The 14460-nt window shown below is 49.6% G+C and overlaps 1 protein-coding gene across 1 annotated transcript; it reads left to right on the plus strand.

The window, feature by feature from the left end:
* Window positions 1-632: 632 nt before the first annotated feature.
* On the plus strand, window positions 633-4396 carry LOC101781570 (ketol-acid reductoisomerase, chloroplastic). The gene is made up of 10 exons (XM_004961095.3): window positions 633-982; window positions 1078-1170; window positions 1435-1500; window positions 2130-2270; window positions 2509-2736; window positions 2887-3004; window positions 3079-3218; window positions 3302-3469; window positions 3577-3732; window positions 3832-4396. Exons 1-10 carry the CDS (start codon window positions 704-706, stop codon window positions 4195-4197), a joined length of 1755 nt encoding a protein of 584 aa, XP_004961152.1. The 5' UTR covers window positions 633-703; the 3' UTR covers window positions 4198-4396.
* Window positions 4397-14460: the final 10064 nt, after the last annotated feature.

Here is a 14460-nt window from a genome sequence, read left to right on the forward strand (position 1 = left end):
ATAAAGTGTCTCTGGGCTTCGAATTCTTGTACTTCTAAAGGCCTGCCGTGACCCATGGCCCATTTGGCAGCATCCTCTTCCTCTGTTGTCGCAGCCAGGTCAGCAGATCAGAAGAGCTTCGCTGGCGTCGTTCTCGGGGCGGATTCGGCTGCCCCCCCCAAGGCCCCAACCATACACACATATCCCGTGATGCGGCACACACGCGAGATCGCGACCACTGAACCCACCATGCATCCGTATCGACGCGCCAAACCGCTAATTCATCGAGAATGAGGGGCGGTTTGCGCTTTGCCTCCGGACGGCATGGGCGCGTACAAGGCTCACGGTGAACCGCTCTGCTGCCGGACGGCATGGGCCGCCGGCGGGGACGCTAAAAAAAAAGGACGCCGCGTGCTGCCGAGCCTGCGGCTGCCAGCCGCGCGGTGCGCTCGCGCATATCCAGGCGAGGCGCAATCGCAACCTGCCAAAAAACTCGCGTAGGCCCCGCGCGCACGTGAGCGGGGCGCACGGGCGGCTGGACGCGCCGCGAACGGCCGTCCTGGGGAGCCCGCGGCGCAGCGCATCACAGCCGGAGACGGCGAATCACACGGCTGGGTTAGCCGTATAAATCCACCGGGATTAGCCTGACACGGCTTCACAAGGAGCCAAGTCCCCAACAACCACTCGCCGCCCGCCGCTCGCCATCCCAGTGCCGCGCGACGACATGGCAGCGCACACCTCGGCGGCCTCCACCCTCGCCTTCGGGCACCCCAAAACCCTAGCCGCCGCCGCCGCCGCCGGGCCCAAAACCCTGCCGGCCGCGGCCTCCGTCTCCTTCCCGGCCACCCAGCCCGCGTGCCTCCTCTCCGCGTCAGCCACCCGCCGCCGGGATGTCGCCGCCATGGTCGCGGCGCCGTCGGCCGTCGGCACGGCCATGCCGTCGCTCGACTTCGAGACCTCCGTCTTCAAGAAGGAGAAGGTCTCCCTCGCCGGCCACGAGGAGGTGCGCTCCCAGTTACCATCGTTTTTCTTCTTTGGTGATGAATCTGTATGTTTTGTCACGGTTTGTTCATTTCGTGTCCAAATTTTGTGGTGCAGTATATTGTGAGGGGCGGGAGGAACCTGTTCCCGCTGCTCCCGGAGGCGTTCAAGGGGGTGAAGCAGATCGGAGTGATTGGATGGGGCTCGCAGGTTCGACACAAATGCCGCACACCATATTTCTCTTCCGCACTTTCGCAGTCATGTAGATGTTCGGTTGTGCATGCGTAGCATGTGTAGCTATAATTGTGTACTGAGAGTGACTGTGCTTAAATCGGCACACCAATGTTGTCATATGTAGTAGATGGCACCGATTTTCAGATGGATTTGTACTGCTATTTGGGTTCGGGGCAAGATAATCACTTCTTCCTCCATTTCTGTACTCTGGCTCTTGACAGATCGATGTTCGTTTTGCAGGGTCCCGCCCAAGCTCAGAACCTGAGGGATTCACTGGCTGAAGCAAAGTCGGACATTGTTGTCAAGGTTAGTTCTTCTCTTTTATGGACCATATATCAGCCTTGGTGCATGGAGCTATCTGTTTATATGAATACCAAATTGACTGAAAGATTTATGCAATTTTTTCAACAAAGAAAAGGACTATACTTTTGCTTCCGTGGAATATCCTATTCCTAATTTTATTTTCCTCTGAACTTCAGTTTACCATTCTTTATTCTGTGCAACTTGGACATGACAATTATGAGTCCTCAGGCCCCGTTTGCTTCCGCTGACTTATTTTTAGCACCCGTCACATCGAATATTTAGATACTAATTAGGAGTATTAGACTATTTACAAAACCCATTATATAAGTCGAGGCTAAACGGCGAGACGAATCTATTAAGCCTAATTAGACGAATCTATTAAACATTTGCTAATGATGGATTAATTAGGCTTAATTAGGCTTAATAGATTCGTCTCGCCGTTTAACCTCCACTTATGTAATGAGTTTTGTAAATAATCTACGTTTAATACTTCTAATCAGTATCTAAGCATTCGATGTGACACGTGCTAAAAATAAGTCACCGGAAGCAAACGGCGCGCTCAGATATTCTGCCCACTCTGGTATATACGGCACTGTTCTGTCAGTCCAACATGCTGCTTTTTTTGCTTTCAGATTGGTCTCCGGAAAGGTTCCAAATCATTTGAGGAAGCACGTGCTGCTGGATTCACTGAAGAGAATGGAACATTGGGTGATATCTGGGAGACTGTTTCAGGCAGCGATCTTGTGTTGCTATTGATATCAGATGCTGCACAGGTTTGCTTCATGATCACTAGCTGCATGGTTCCATTTGCATCCTTTTTGTGTGATACTTCTACCTGATGCTTGAATCGTGCCAAGTCTTCTAAAAGGGGTTACTTTGTTGTCCTGTCAAGTTAGTTCAATCTATATGCTGTTCTGTCGCACCCATTCATCATTCCCTTCATGCCTATATGGTACTTAATTGTTACATCTTAAGTTTTATTCATCCTTCTATATATTTCACTTTCTGCAGGCAGACAACTATGAGAAGATCTTCTCGCACATGAAACCGAACAGTATCCTTGGTTTATCCCATGGATTTCTTCTGGGACATTTGCAATCGCTTGGACTTGATTTCCCAAAGAACATCAGTGTGATTGCTGTATGTCCCAAGGGAATGGGTCCATCTGTCCGCAGGCTTTATGTCCAAGGCAAGGAAGTAAATGGTGCCGGCATCAACTCTAGCTTTGCTGTGCACCAGGTATGTTTTAAGTGATATTGCTGGAGCTTTCTGTGCTTATCAATGTTTTGTTTTCCATTATTCTATTTCAATTTTTTTATTTCAATCAAAAAACATATCGGGATGTATTTTGTGAGGAGATGTGCTTAACTTATGTTGTTCACTGTGTAGGATGTTGATGGAAGGGCAACTGATGTTGCTCTAGCATGGTCAGTTGCACTTGGCTCTCCCTTCACATTTGCTACTACTTTAGAACAGGAGTACAAGAGCGATATCTTCGGAGAGCGAGGTGAGCCTACCAACCTGTTCATGCTGCCTCTAATGATTGTGCTGTAAATCTGTAACTAACCATTTAATGTACAGGCATTTTGCTGGGTGCTGTCCATGGCATTGTGGAGGCTCTGTTCAGGAGATACACAGAACAAGGAATGGATGAAGAGTCAGCCTACAAAAACACTGTGGAGAGCATCACTGGAATTGTCTCGAAGACCATCTCAAAGAAGGTATGCTATTATTCATCCTTATGTCAACCATTTTCAGTCTTTGCTTATTAGACTGTGATCTTACTTTCCTGGTTTTACCCCAGGGGATGCTTGAAGTCTACAACTCTTTAAGCGAGGAAGGCAAGAAGGAGTTCAACAAGGCTTACAGTGCCTCGTTTTATCCTTGCATGGATATTCTCTATGAGTGCTATGAAGATGTGGCCTCTGGAAGTGAAATCCGCAGCGTGGTGTTGGCTGGGCGAAGATTTTATGTGAGTTCTGTTACATTAAACTGCCATTTCTGATGTTGGATGTGTTCATGGTTGGTTAAGTTTACAGTTTTGAGACGATTTAAGATAACATAATTATGTTTTCACAGGAGAAAGAGGGACTGCCAGCTTTTCCAATGGGCAACATTGATCAAACTCGCATGTGGAAGGTTGGTGAGAAGGTGCGCTCGACCCGTCCGGAGGGCGATCTTGGCCCGCTGCATCCCTTCACTGCTGGAGTGTACATTGCCCTGATGATGGCTCAGGTAAGGTTCTTCCACCTCATCTCATGACGATTACCAATGATAACCTCGCGTGATTGATAGAGCTTACCTTACCCATTTGCTGTTCTTCAATGGCTTTAGATTGAGATCCTGAGGAAGAAGGGGCACTCCTACTCGGAGATCATCAACGAGAGCGTGATCGAGTCGGTGGACTCGCTGAACCCCTTCATGCACGCCCGCGGGGTGGCCTTCATGGTGGACAACTGCTCCACAACGGCTCGCCTGGGATCCAGGAAGTGGGCTCCCCGCTTCGACTACATCCTGACGCAGCAGGCCTTCGTGACGGTGGACAAGGACGCCCCGATCAACCAGGACCTCATCAGCAACTTCATGTCGGACCCAGTCCACGGCGCCATCGAGGTCTGCGCTGAGCTGAGGCCCACCGTCGACATCTCCGTGCCTGCCAACGCCGACTTCGTGCGGCCGGAGCTCCGGCAGTCTTCCTAGATTGAGGTGGCGCGCTGAGGCTGAGGGAGGGAGTTTCCCTCCGAGTTAAGAGTAGTGTTGTATGTGTTGAGCGACTGCTTGAAGTCTGAACCTGTGTGAGCTGCTACCTTGGGACCTGAGGAAGCTTGGGTATCTGTTCCCCGAATAAAATGAGCCCTTCATCGAATAAACTTGCAAGGGTTTCTTACTTTCTTTAAAAGTGTGGAGTGAGTGAAAATTGGATGCATCCGATTTGCAAAACGCATCTGTTGGGGAGGGACTAATCAGTGCGCGCCAGGAGGGCTGCTGGCACTTGATCCCCGACAGCCCGATCCCGTCCCGCGACTTTCCTTTTATGGAAAGTTTAAATTCCCGCAACTTTCCATTTTTAGAATATCATAACTTATACACATAACTTTCATGCATAACTTCATAATATAACTTTTTATGAGATAATATTTAGCACAACTTCATTAGCATGCAAAACTTACGTGTACAATCTCTATGTACACTTTGTAAGAATAACTTTGAATTTTGTTTTTTAAAAGTTGTAACCTATCCGCACAATTTGTATGCATAACTTTTTTCCTAAAAATAATTTATTCATGATATCCATAACTTATATATGTAACATTTGTCATAATTTTGTGAGAATGCATAACTTATACTATATACAGTATGTACCTGGTATAGAAAAAAAATTGAAAATAACTCAGGTGCGTGGGGTGCGCGCAGCAACGCTTCACGTGGGCCAGCACATGGGCGGGGCTGCGTGGGACCCACCACTGGGCGCATGCATGTGCAATTATCATTGCGCATCCGTTGCATACCCGCCGCCGCCGCGCGATGCGTGGAACTCGACTCCATCTGACGGATCACGTCCTGCCGAGGGTCTTATGAGCTCCTGGCTCCTCATGGAAAACATCGCCTCGGCTCGGCTGATCGGCTCCTTTCCAGCCCTAGCGCCCAGGCAATCTCGACTCGCTTCGTTTATCCCTTGACGTCGCTGCTGCCTTCCTCCTCCCGCGGTCACCAGGACACATGCCGCCAGAGCGGGCACGCACACTGCTGCTGGAGGTGCTTGTGCGGCTGTCGTACATACATCTATGGATCCACCATAAGGTTTGGATAGTCTTAAATATGATGCTGGACATCGAGACACTTTGACATGGAGACCAACCACCCTCCAAAGCCATTCAATCCAACCAACACACAGCACATAGGGTATTACGCAATCTGTGTTTACCTTCGAGTTCCTGATCTCGACGAGCCCCATTAACCAAAACACTACCTTAGGCACCCCCTCGGTAGGTTGCCGGGTATAAAACATCGACACAGGCCATGCACACGCACTCGCTGCTGCCTCTGGAGGTGCTTGTTGAGGCCACCAGCGCCGTCAGAATGTGTGCACGATGTGGCTTCAAACCTCGCAGCTGCTGGTCCAGTCGGTGCTGCAGTGAGACATGGTGGATGCGTGGTCGGGAGGAGCGTGGTGGCACAAGGCTACCACGGCACCGCGGCCGCCGTGTGGGCGAGTAGGGATGACCCGGACATGTCCTTCACTGCGAGCCTGACTACCTCGACCGATTGCAAAGACATGTTTAACAGTTTGCCTCACATGACTCCAGCATCAAGGAGAGAGACGGCACATAGCTGACGAACCTACTGCTGATGAGAAACTGAGAAGGTGCTGGCTTTAAGCACAAGCTATGGATAGATAGAGCAGCTCTCCATTCCTCCTAGTCATTGGATAGCACTTGAAAATGAAAGCAAGACTAATCCTGGCAGGATAAATTGTGTTTGTGATTGTAGATTGTAAGGTGCTTGAACATTGTGCACTAATCAAATTGTGTATCGATGGCAGATCAAGTTGTGATTGTAGGTTGGTGATTTGTAAGTTGTAATATGATTGACATTTAAGATCTTCTATAAATTGAAGGAAATTGATGTGAGGTGTTTTCACAGTTATTGCCATGCTAAATTTATCTGTCGCTTTGTGTTTTGTTTATCCACAGTTTGTTGCAAACTGAAGAGATAGTGCACAATGGAATTCCAAATTCCATGTAAAAAAAGCTACAGTGCACATGTGTCATCATGAGTAGCATTCTCGCTTGTAATATGAGAGTTAATGTTTGATTCCGATACAACATAATGCATCAAGTAAAATTCATTATTACACCATAATAAAATTCAGGATAAATAACAAAAACAGTACTGCAAAGTGGCAACTTTAACACCTTAGCATAGTTACATGTTTTCATGATTGGACCCTCCAGTGAAATGTAATTTCCTAACTGCAGACTGGAATGTGGTGCCTTGATCAACTCCAAGTAACAAACTTCTATATCCTCCTTATATATATGGAGAATTCCCAATCATATTAAAGTGTGGCATTATCGTATTACCATATTCACCTTGGATCAACGGAGAATATAAGAATTTCCGATCATATTAAAGTGTGGCACCATAGTATTACCATATTCGCCATGGATCAATGGAGCAGCCATGGTAGAAGAACTAAGATCATGTGTCATATTAAATGTGCGTATAAGTAAATAAATTGTGAAAAGAGTATAATTAGTCTGAATCAAGTCTTACAGTTAATTGCTTTGGATCAGCACCTCCATCTCCATTTTCTGCAACAGTATTTGGATCCTCTCCTACAGTTGACAAAAAATGAACATAAAAAAATTATTATAGAAGCAACCATAAGGGAAGAAAAACCATCTTGAATGGGTAGGATCACTACCTTTCTTCTTAGCACTTTTGCATTTCCCCGTCTGATTCGGAATAAATATTCTTCATCTTCACTGTCTTCTTTTCAACCATATTTTTGAAACATGCATTCTTTGGACCTTTTACCACCTGAGGAACTCTAAAAGATATTACACCATTCCATGTGTGGCGGAACCACCTCGGATTAGCTTGATTAAAACATGGTTAAGTCGCCTAGCACGCGACGCTCATGCCTTCGCCAAAACACAGGGGAATACTCAACTCAAGGCTAACCTATTACACCACTATCCAAAACTTAGGTTGCCGAGGAGTACAACAAAAGATAAGATCCCTATAGCTCTCCATCTACGAGGGAACACTGTGAGTTGGAGAAGGGGCGTCGCCATCCTCAATGTTCATGCTGGACGCTCCCATGACCTCCTCAGGGTCTTCTTGCTCGTCCAATTGCATTTGAAGGGCATGCATGTCGTCGAGCTCGGCGTGGTGCTCATCCAGATGAGCATTAGTAACTGCTAGCTCCATCTCGACCTCCATCTTTTCTTCGGACAGCTCGATCATGCCATCCACCAGGTCTGTCACTTCTCCCTCGAGTTCGGAGATTCGGTCTTGCATGTTGTGGATTTGTATTCCTCTCTGGATGAGTTGATAGGTTTGTCCCACCAGGTCTCTCTTGGCGGCGTTGAAGTGCCCCTGGGTGTCTACGGCTATCCGAGCCAAGACAGCCATGCCTCGGCCTTGAAGCTCGATCAACTGATATAAGGCTGACATGCATCTGATGGTGGTGGAGATGGTGACCAGCGAGTGGGATGTGGCCAACACCTCTATGTTGTTGACGCGATCAAGCCACGCCGGGTCCATCCGGTCTCGGGCAGGAAACAGGCCGATTGAGTCCAAGGTGACCTCAAGCGGGTGCACCTGACAGAACTGGGTGAGGATTTGTAGAGCAGCTGACTCCCACGTATCCTCCAGGGTGTGTCCGTAAGTCGAGACTCCGAGCTGGGGCCACTCGGGTCGCACAGGAGGTGGAGGTACCACCGCCTGCACGTTGCACCTCTGTACGCCGTGCTCCAGGTACATCCGTCCCACGTATAAGGGCGGGGACTGATACCCGAACCACCTCAAGGTGTCCCACAGAATAGCAGGAAAACCTTCAAAGTGTGAGCACGTCGAGTGGGAGAAGCCATCGGCGCCGTACACCACGTGTTCGGGGGCGGCCATTTGGAACCAAGAACCAAAACAACATGAGATAGAAACTCTAAGAAGAAAGGGGGTCGGACAGAAAAGTACTCGGATTTGACCGAGCACAAGCGGGAAGAAAGCTAGAAATCCTTAGAACAGAAGAAGAGATTTTCCAAGGCAAGGTTGCTTTAGGGAGGTGGTTTCACAGATTTTAGTTGATGACGCATGCACGACCTACCTCGTCTCTCAATCAAAATAACTGCCAATACTTGGTCTTACGCAGTCAGTGCCGGTGGCAAGGCAACCAGTACGTCTCTCCCTATAGTAGCTAGTCAGTTCTAGTAGCGTCTCCTAAGCGAACGCGGTTAGTGTACTGCAGGAAACACAACCACATGAACCTTTCATGCCAGCACCCACGAAAGCGTCCCCAAACATTACCGTTCACTATAGGAACGACACCCATGCGTTCAAGGCTGCATGGACAACACAACAACCGTGGAAATAGGTCCCCTTGAATGGAACCGTATAACCCTTCACATACTCGTGATGCGGAATCAGCGCACATATAATAGACGTGGGCGAACAACCATGATGATAGGCTCGTTGGAATCGAACCATACCACCCTTCGTATGAATTAACATACGGAACCTGCGCACATGTGATAGACGTGAGCGAAACAACCGCGATGATAGGGTCCTTTGAATAGAACTCCCTATCAATCCTCGCATACTCGTGATGCGGACTCGGCACACGTATGATACACGTGGCGAAGTGCTGGGAGTTACCAAGATAACCAATAAATATTAGCCACCTAAAAACAACCCCGAAATCCCCTAGGGCCTCTCGTGCTAAAGTCATCCTTAACGATCGTACGGGATTTCCAACAGTTTTCTTTTGCAAAATTTTATTTAAAAGAAGTGTTTAGGGCCTATTGTGTTCTCTGTCTTGCTAAACCAGCTCTGGTACCAGCTGTGGCGGAACCACCTCGGATTAGCTTGATTAAAACATGGTTAAGTCGCCTAACACGCGACGCTCATGCCTTAGCCAAGTTAACACGAAGTGCCATCGGATTTCATCCGATTTAACCACTTTAATAGGACCGAGTTAGCAAACTCACACGAAAGTGAGCGGTTCCAGAGAATACAACAAGTCCACTGAGTTAAACAATTTGACCATTTAGTTCAACAACAAAACGAAAAGCGGAGTTTTACAAGGTTCAAAAGCAGCAGAAAGATAAAACAGCGGAAGCTAGCGCCGGGGTCGGACGTCCTTGGTGAGACCAGCCAAGACATCAGTGATCCCTGTTCTCGCCGTCCGAGGAGGGATCCCACTCGACCGTCCAACCCGGAGGGAGTTGGGGCGGCCAAGTGCCAACAGGAGCGGACTCAGGAGCTGCGACTTCACCTGAAAAGAAAGTCACAAACAAGGCTGAGCTACTAAGCTCAACAAGACTTAACCGGCCGGGAGTAAAACTACTCCACCACTTCTAGACATGCGAGGCTCTTGGGCTGAGGGGTTTGTTTGCCAAAAGCACTAAGTAGATCCTTAATTTCAAAGTTTTAGCTCAGATTCTAGGTTCATTAACCGGTCTAGGTTGGCAACTTACTCTAAGCAACAAAGATCCAACCAAAAGGGTATATAACATCATCAAGACCATGTCATCATCAGATTCCTTTATTACTCAGTGTAGCATAGCAATCAAGAAGTCTCAAACTGTGAGAGGCAGACGAATCGATTCGAGTTCTTTAACCATGCATGGTGAACCTATCCTCACGACATCCGCGCACCATCGAGGTCGCTTCCTGTGTCGGCCTTCCCCATCAATTCCCTAACCCGTGTCGAGCCCATTTCCTTTGGTGCAAGGTTCCACAGAACCGGCCTCTACCATTCTGTGACCACACTTGCCACCACGTGCGGCCGTAGGGGAACTCCGTTCCAAGGACAATGGGGCGACCGCTCACGTCTAGGTTCAATCCGGTACTAGGCTTCCTCATCCCATACTGAGTATGAGGTTAGTACTTTCAAACACTTGATCACGAACACCACCACTGTCGGGCCTTAACAGATTCCATAGACAGACGGGGCAATCAGCCAACCACCAAAAGTTAACCAGAACCCTGCCCCGTCCATCGTCCTTATAGTTGTAACAGAAGGAGAAACAACCAACTCCTATAACTCGCGAGTGACAGGAAATCACTCGGCTTTTACCGCTTCCTATTTAAGCATAGCAACTACTCGGTCCAACAACTAGTGTTCAGATCAAGGAACTACGCCATGCATCTACGGTTGCAAACAACTCCTATACGTAAATGCACAAACATGATTAAGAAGGCATGCGCAAGTTTGAGAAACTGGGGTTCATGCTCCGGGGCTTGCCTTCAAGCGAGGAAGAAGGGAACTGGTCTTCTGCTAGGGCGGCTTCGGCTTCTGGAAGCGGTACTCGGCTACAACTCTGTCTTCTGGCGCCGGGTACAGCTCGTAGACGCCGTCAGCGAGATTCAACTCTACACGAATGCAAATGCAGGAGTTAGCACTTAGACGGTTATTTCAACAGCAACACTTGCAAATTTTAGCCCAGAAACTTGTAGCAAGGCTACGGAAAAAGTGGGGAAGTTCACTTGAGTTGGTGGAGAGCAAGGTAAAAGGGTTGGATGGGAAGAAACTTATGATCTGACCCTTAGACTAGAGGAATAGCTGTGCTGGGGGTCCTCAGACTTAACGCAGAGAAGTTCCCAATTTTTAAACATATACCCTTAGGTCAAGGAAAAAGATACAGCCGAGTCCTCGGGCGAGGCGGAAAAGGGTCGGCGAAACAGACAGGGTCGGGCGAGGCGGAAAAGGGGTCGGGCGGACAGACAGGGTCGGGTGAGGCAGAAAAGGGGTCGGACAAACAGAGAGGGTTGGGCGAGATGGAAAAGGGGTCGGACGAACAGACAGGGTCGGGCGAGGCGGAAAAGGGGTCGGACGAACAGACAGGGTCGAGCGAGGCGAAAAAGGGGTCGGACGAATAGAGAGGGTCGGGCGAGACGGAAAAGGGGTCGGTAACTTACCTTTCGTTTATAGGTGAAGCTTGGGGTCGGGAAGGAGCAGACCGGGGCGGAAGGAAAGCACTAAGACTTGTGCAGCGGCGAGGTCCGGCGGTGCTCCGGCGGCGGTGGTGCTTCTTGTGAACACCAAGCAAGCTTTAGCACAGCGCGGAGGAGCAAGCGGCTGGGTGGATTGGAAAAGGCGGGTGTTGAGCGGCGGAGCAGGACTTTGGGGGTGACACCTTCGGCCATTAGGCACTGGAGACAGGGCGGCGCAGGCGCGGTTTTGCCGGTGGTTGCGATTTGGCGAAGGCGGGCGTCGTCGTGCGGCGGATCTGATGGGTGTGACCGGGGGAATGGCGCTAGAAGTAAGGTTGCACAGGTGAGAAGACAGGCGGGCTGCGGCTGCGCGGGCGAGCGCGAAGCAGCGGTCTGTCGGGGCGCAGCTGTGGTAAGGCGGAAAAGGAGCTGTCGCGGCCGGGGTCGGGGTTGGCGAAGGAGGAACCGTCGCGTAGCGCATCTGGGGCGGCGTGACTGGGGAGAGGCGGCGGAAAAGCCGGGAGGCATCGGGCCTTGTAGCTGGGGGTCCGGCGAGGTGATGATGGACGCGAGCTGCGAGGCGCTGCAGAAAGGGTTGCAGAAGGCTTCCGCTGCGATTGGGGAAGAGGGCACGGGAATCCATCCGGTCGCGGCCGGCAACGGGGCGGAGCGGCGAGGGTCGGAGGAGTTGAGCGACGCGGCAGAGAAGCTCTGAAGCGGGCATGCCACTCGAGTGCGTCTGCACCGGGAGATCGGGGAAAAGATTTGCGGGTCCACCGATCAGTCTCGGTTTGTCCTCTGCTAAAGATTGAGAAGGGCACTGCCTTGGGGAACTCAGAAGGGACCGACGGGGTGGGTTGGGGGTCTGCAGGGGTCGGAGCTGGGAATCGGCGGAGAGGGGTCGTGTTCTCAGGGGTCGGGACCGGGGCTGGAGGTTGAGCACTTAACCCGGGGAAGCTGAGTCAGCGGGATTGGGGGACTCGGATTAAGATTTACTCAAAAGATTTAGGGTCGGTCGTCACAGCCTACCCCCCTTAAAAAGAATCTCGTCCCGAGATTCGGGTGTGGAGGTAACCAGTGGGGGTGTGCAGTCCTTACCTCCTTGGCTGGAAAGAAAACCTTGGAAATGCTTGTTCAGATACTCTTCGGTCTCCCATGTTGCTTCATCCTCTGTGTGGTTACTCCATAGGATCTTGTACATTTTCACCACTTGGCGTTGGGTGCGCCTCTCCTTATGGTTAAGAAGTTTGGCCGGGCACTTAGCATAGGTCAAGTCGGGCTCGATTTGAAGTTGCCCTTGCTCTAAGATCTCGGTTGGGACTTGGACACATTTCTTCAGTTGAGATACATGGAAAACATCATGTATGGCCGAGACCTATTCTGGGAGTCGGATCCGGTAAGCAACGGGTCCACAAATTTCCACAATCTCATAAGGGCCAATATAACGGGGAGCCAATTTCCCTTTTACTCCAAACCGTTGCACTCCTTTGGTCGGGGAGACTCGAAGATACACATGATCACCAATATCAAACTGCAGGGGCCTTCTTCTCTTGTCGGAGTAACTCATTTGTCGAGATTGGGCGGCCTTGAGATTTGCTTGAATTATCTTCACTTGTTCTTCTGCTTCTATTACTAAGTTAGGGCCATAGATCTGTCTTTCGCCGGCTTGTGACCAATTCATTGGTGTCCAACATCTCCGACCATATAGGGCTTCAAATGGTGCCATCTTCAAGCTAGTCTGGTAGCTATTATTATAGGAGAATTCTGCCAATGGTAAGCACTTATCCCAATTTTTGTCATAATGGATGACATAAGCTCTCAACATGTTTTCAAGGATTTGATTTACTCTTTCGATCTGACCATCGGTTTGAGGATGATAGGTTGAGCTACGGATGAGCTTGGTGCCCATTGATGCTTGTAGCTGTTCCCAAAAGCGTGCTACAAATTGAACTCCTCAATCAGAGATGATCGTCCTAGGCACACCGTGCAGGGAAACAATGCAGTCAAGATACAACTCCGCATACTTCTTGGCCGTGTAGGTGGTGTGGACAGGAAGGAAGTGGGCAGACTTGGTCAGGCGGTCCACAATTACCCAGATGGAGTCATGCCGCTGCGATGTAAGGGGTAGTCCAACAATGAAGTCCATGCTGATGTCTTCCCATTTCCAAGAGGGAATAGGTAGGGGCTGCAGGGTACCTGCTACCTTTAGATGGCTGGCTTTGACACGTTGGCAGGTGTCACATTATGAAACGTATCGTGCAATCTCTGGCTTCATTCCACTCCACCAGAAGATTTGACGGAGATCATGATACATCTTATTGCTACCAGGATGGATTGAGAACTTGGAGAGATGAGCTTCATCTAGGATTTGCTTTCTAAGATTGGGGTCGGATGGTACAACTAGTCGGTTCTCATAGTACTCTCTCCCATTCTTATCCTGTCAGAATTGCTTATACCCTTCATCCTTCAATGAAATCTTCCTTGTGATCCGCCTTACTTCCTCATCCTCTAACTGTGCAGACCCAATTTGATCTTCCAAAACAGACTCAAGAGATATGCGGCCGAGGGTGCCATGGGAAACAATTTCCAAACTGAATTTTCCCATCTCATGACACAGAGTCTCGGTGAAGTTTGTGGCCGACAAGCAGTTGCAAAAGGTCTTGCGGCTAAGAGCATCGGCCACCACGTTGGCCTTGCTGCGGTGATAGTGCACTTCCTAATCATAATCTTTTATCAACTCCAACCATCTCCTTTGGCGCATGTTGAGGTCGGCTTGAGTGAAGATATACTTGAGTCTCTTGTGATCGGTGTAGATGTTGCAGTGAGTGCCCATCAGATAGTGTCTCCATATCTTTAAGGCATGAATCACTGCTGCCAGCTCAAGATCATGGGTCGGGTAGTTCAGCTCATGAGGTCGTAACGCCCGTGAGGCATAGGCAATGACTCGGTTGTCTTGCATAAGAACACACCCAAGTCCAGTGCCAGAGGCGTCACAGTACACGTCAAATGGCCTAGAAGGGTCGGGTTGAGCCAAAACCGGGGCTGAGGTCAGCAAGTGCTTCAGGGTCTTGAAGCTTCTTCACACTTGTCGTTCCACACAAATCTGACCTCTTTCTTCAGCAGCTCAGTCATCGGCTTAGCTATCTTGGAGAAGTCTGGTATGAAACTCCGATAGTAGCCTGCTAGTCCAAGGAAACTTCGGATCTGGTGCACTGAGGCGGGAGGCTTCCAGTCCATGACTTCCTGTACCTTGCTGGGGTCGACGGCTATGCCATTCCGAGAGATAGTGTGTCCCAAGAACTT

The sequence above is a fragment of the Setaria italica genome, chromosome III (assembly GCF_000263155.2).
Source record: "Setaria italica strain Yugu1 chromosome III, Setaria_italica_v2.0, whole genome shotgun sequence".
In the NCBI taxonomy this organism is placed as follows: Eukaryota; Viridiplantae; Streptophyta; class Magnoliopsida; order Poales; family Poaceae; genus Setaria; species Setaria italica.

Coding starts and splice junctions, on each gene's coding strand:
- LOC101781570 (XM_004961095.3), top strand. CDS start 704: ATGGCAGCGCACACCTCGGCGGCCTCCACCCTCGCCTTCGGGCACCCC. Junction 1,171..1,434: donor TGATTGGATGGGGCTCGCAG/GTTCGACACAAA, acceptor TTCGTTTTGCAG/GGTCCCGCCCAAGCTCAGAA. Junction 3,219..3,301: donor CGAAGACCATCTCAAAGAAG/GTATGCTATTAT, acceptor GTTTTACCCCAG/GGGATGCTTGAAGTCTACAA.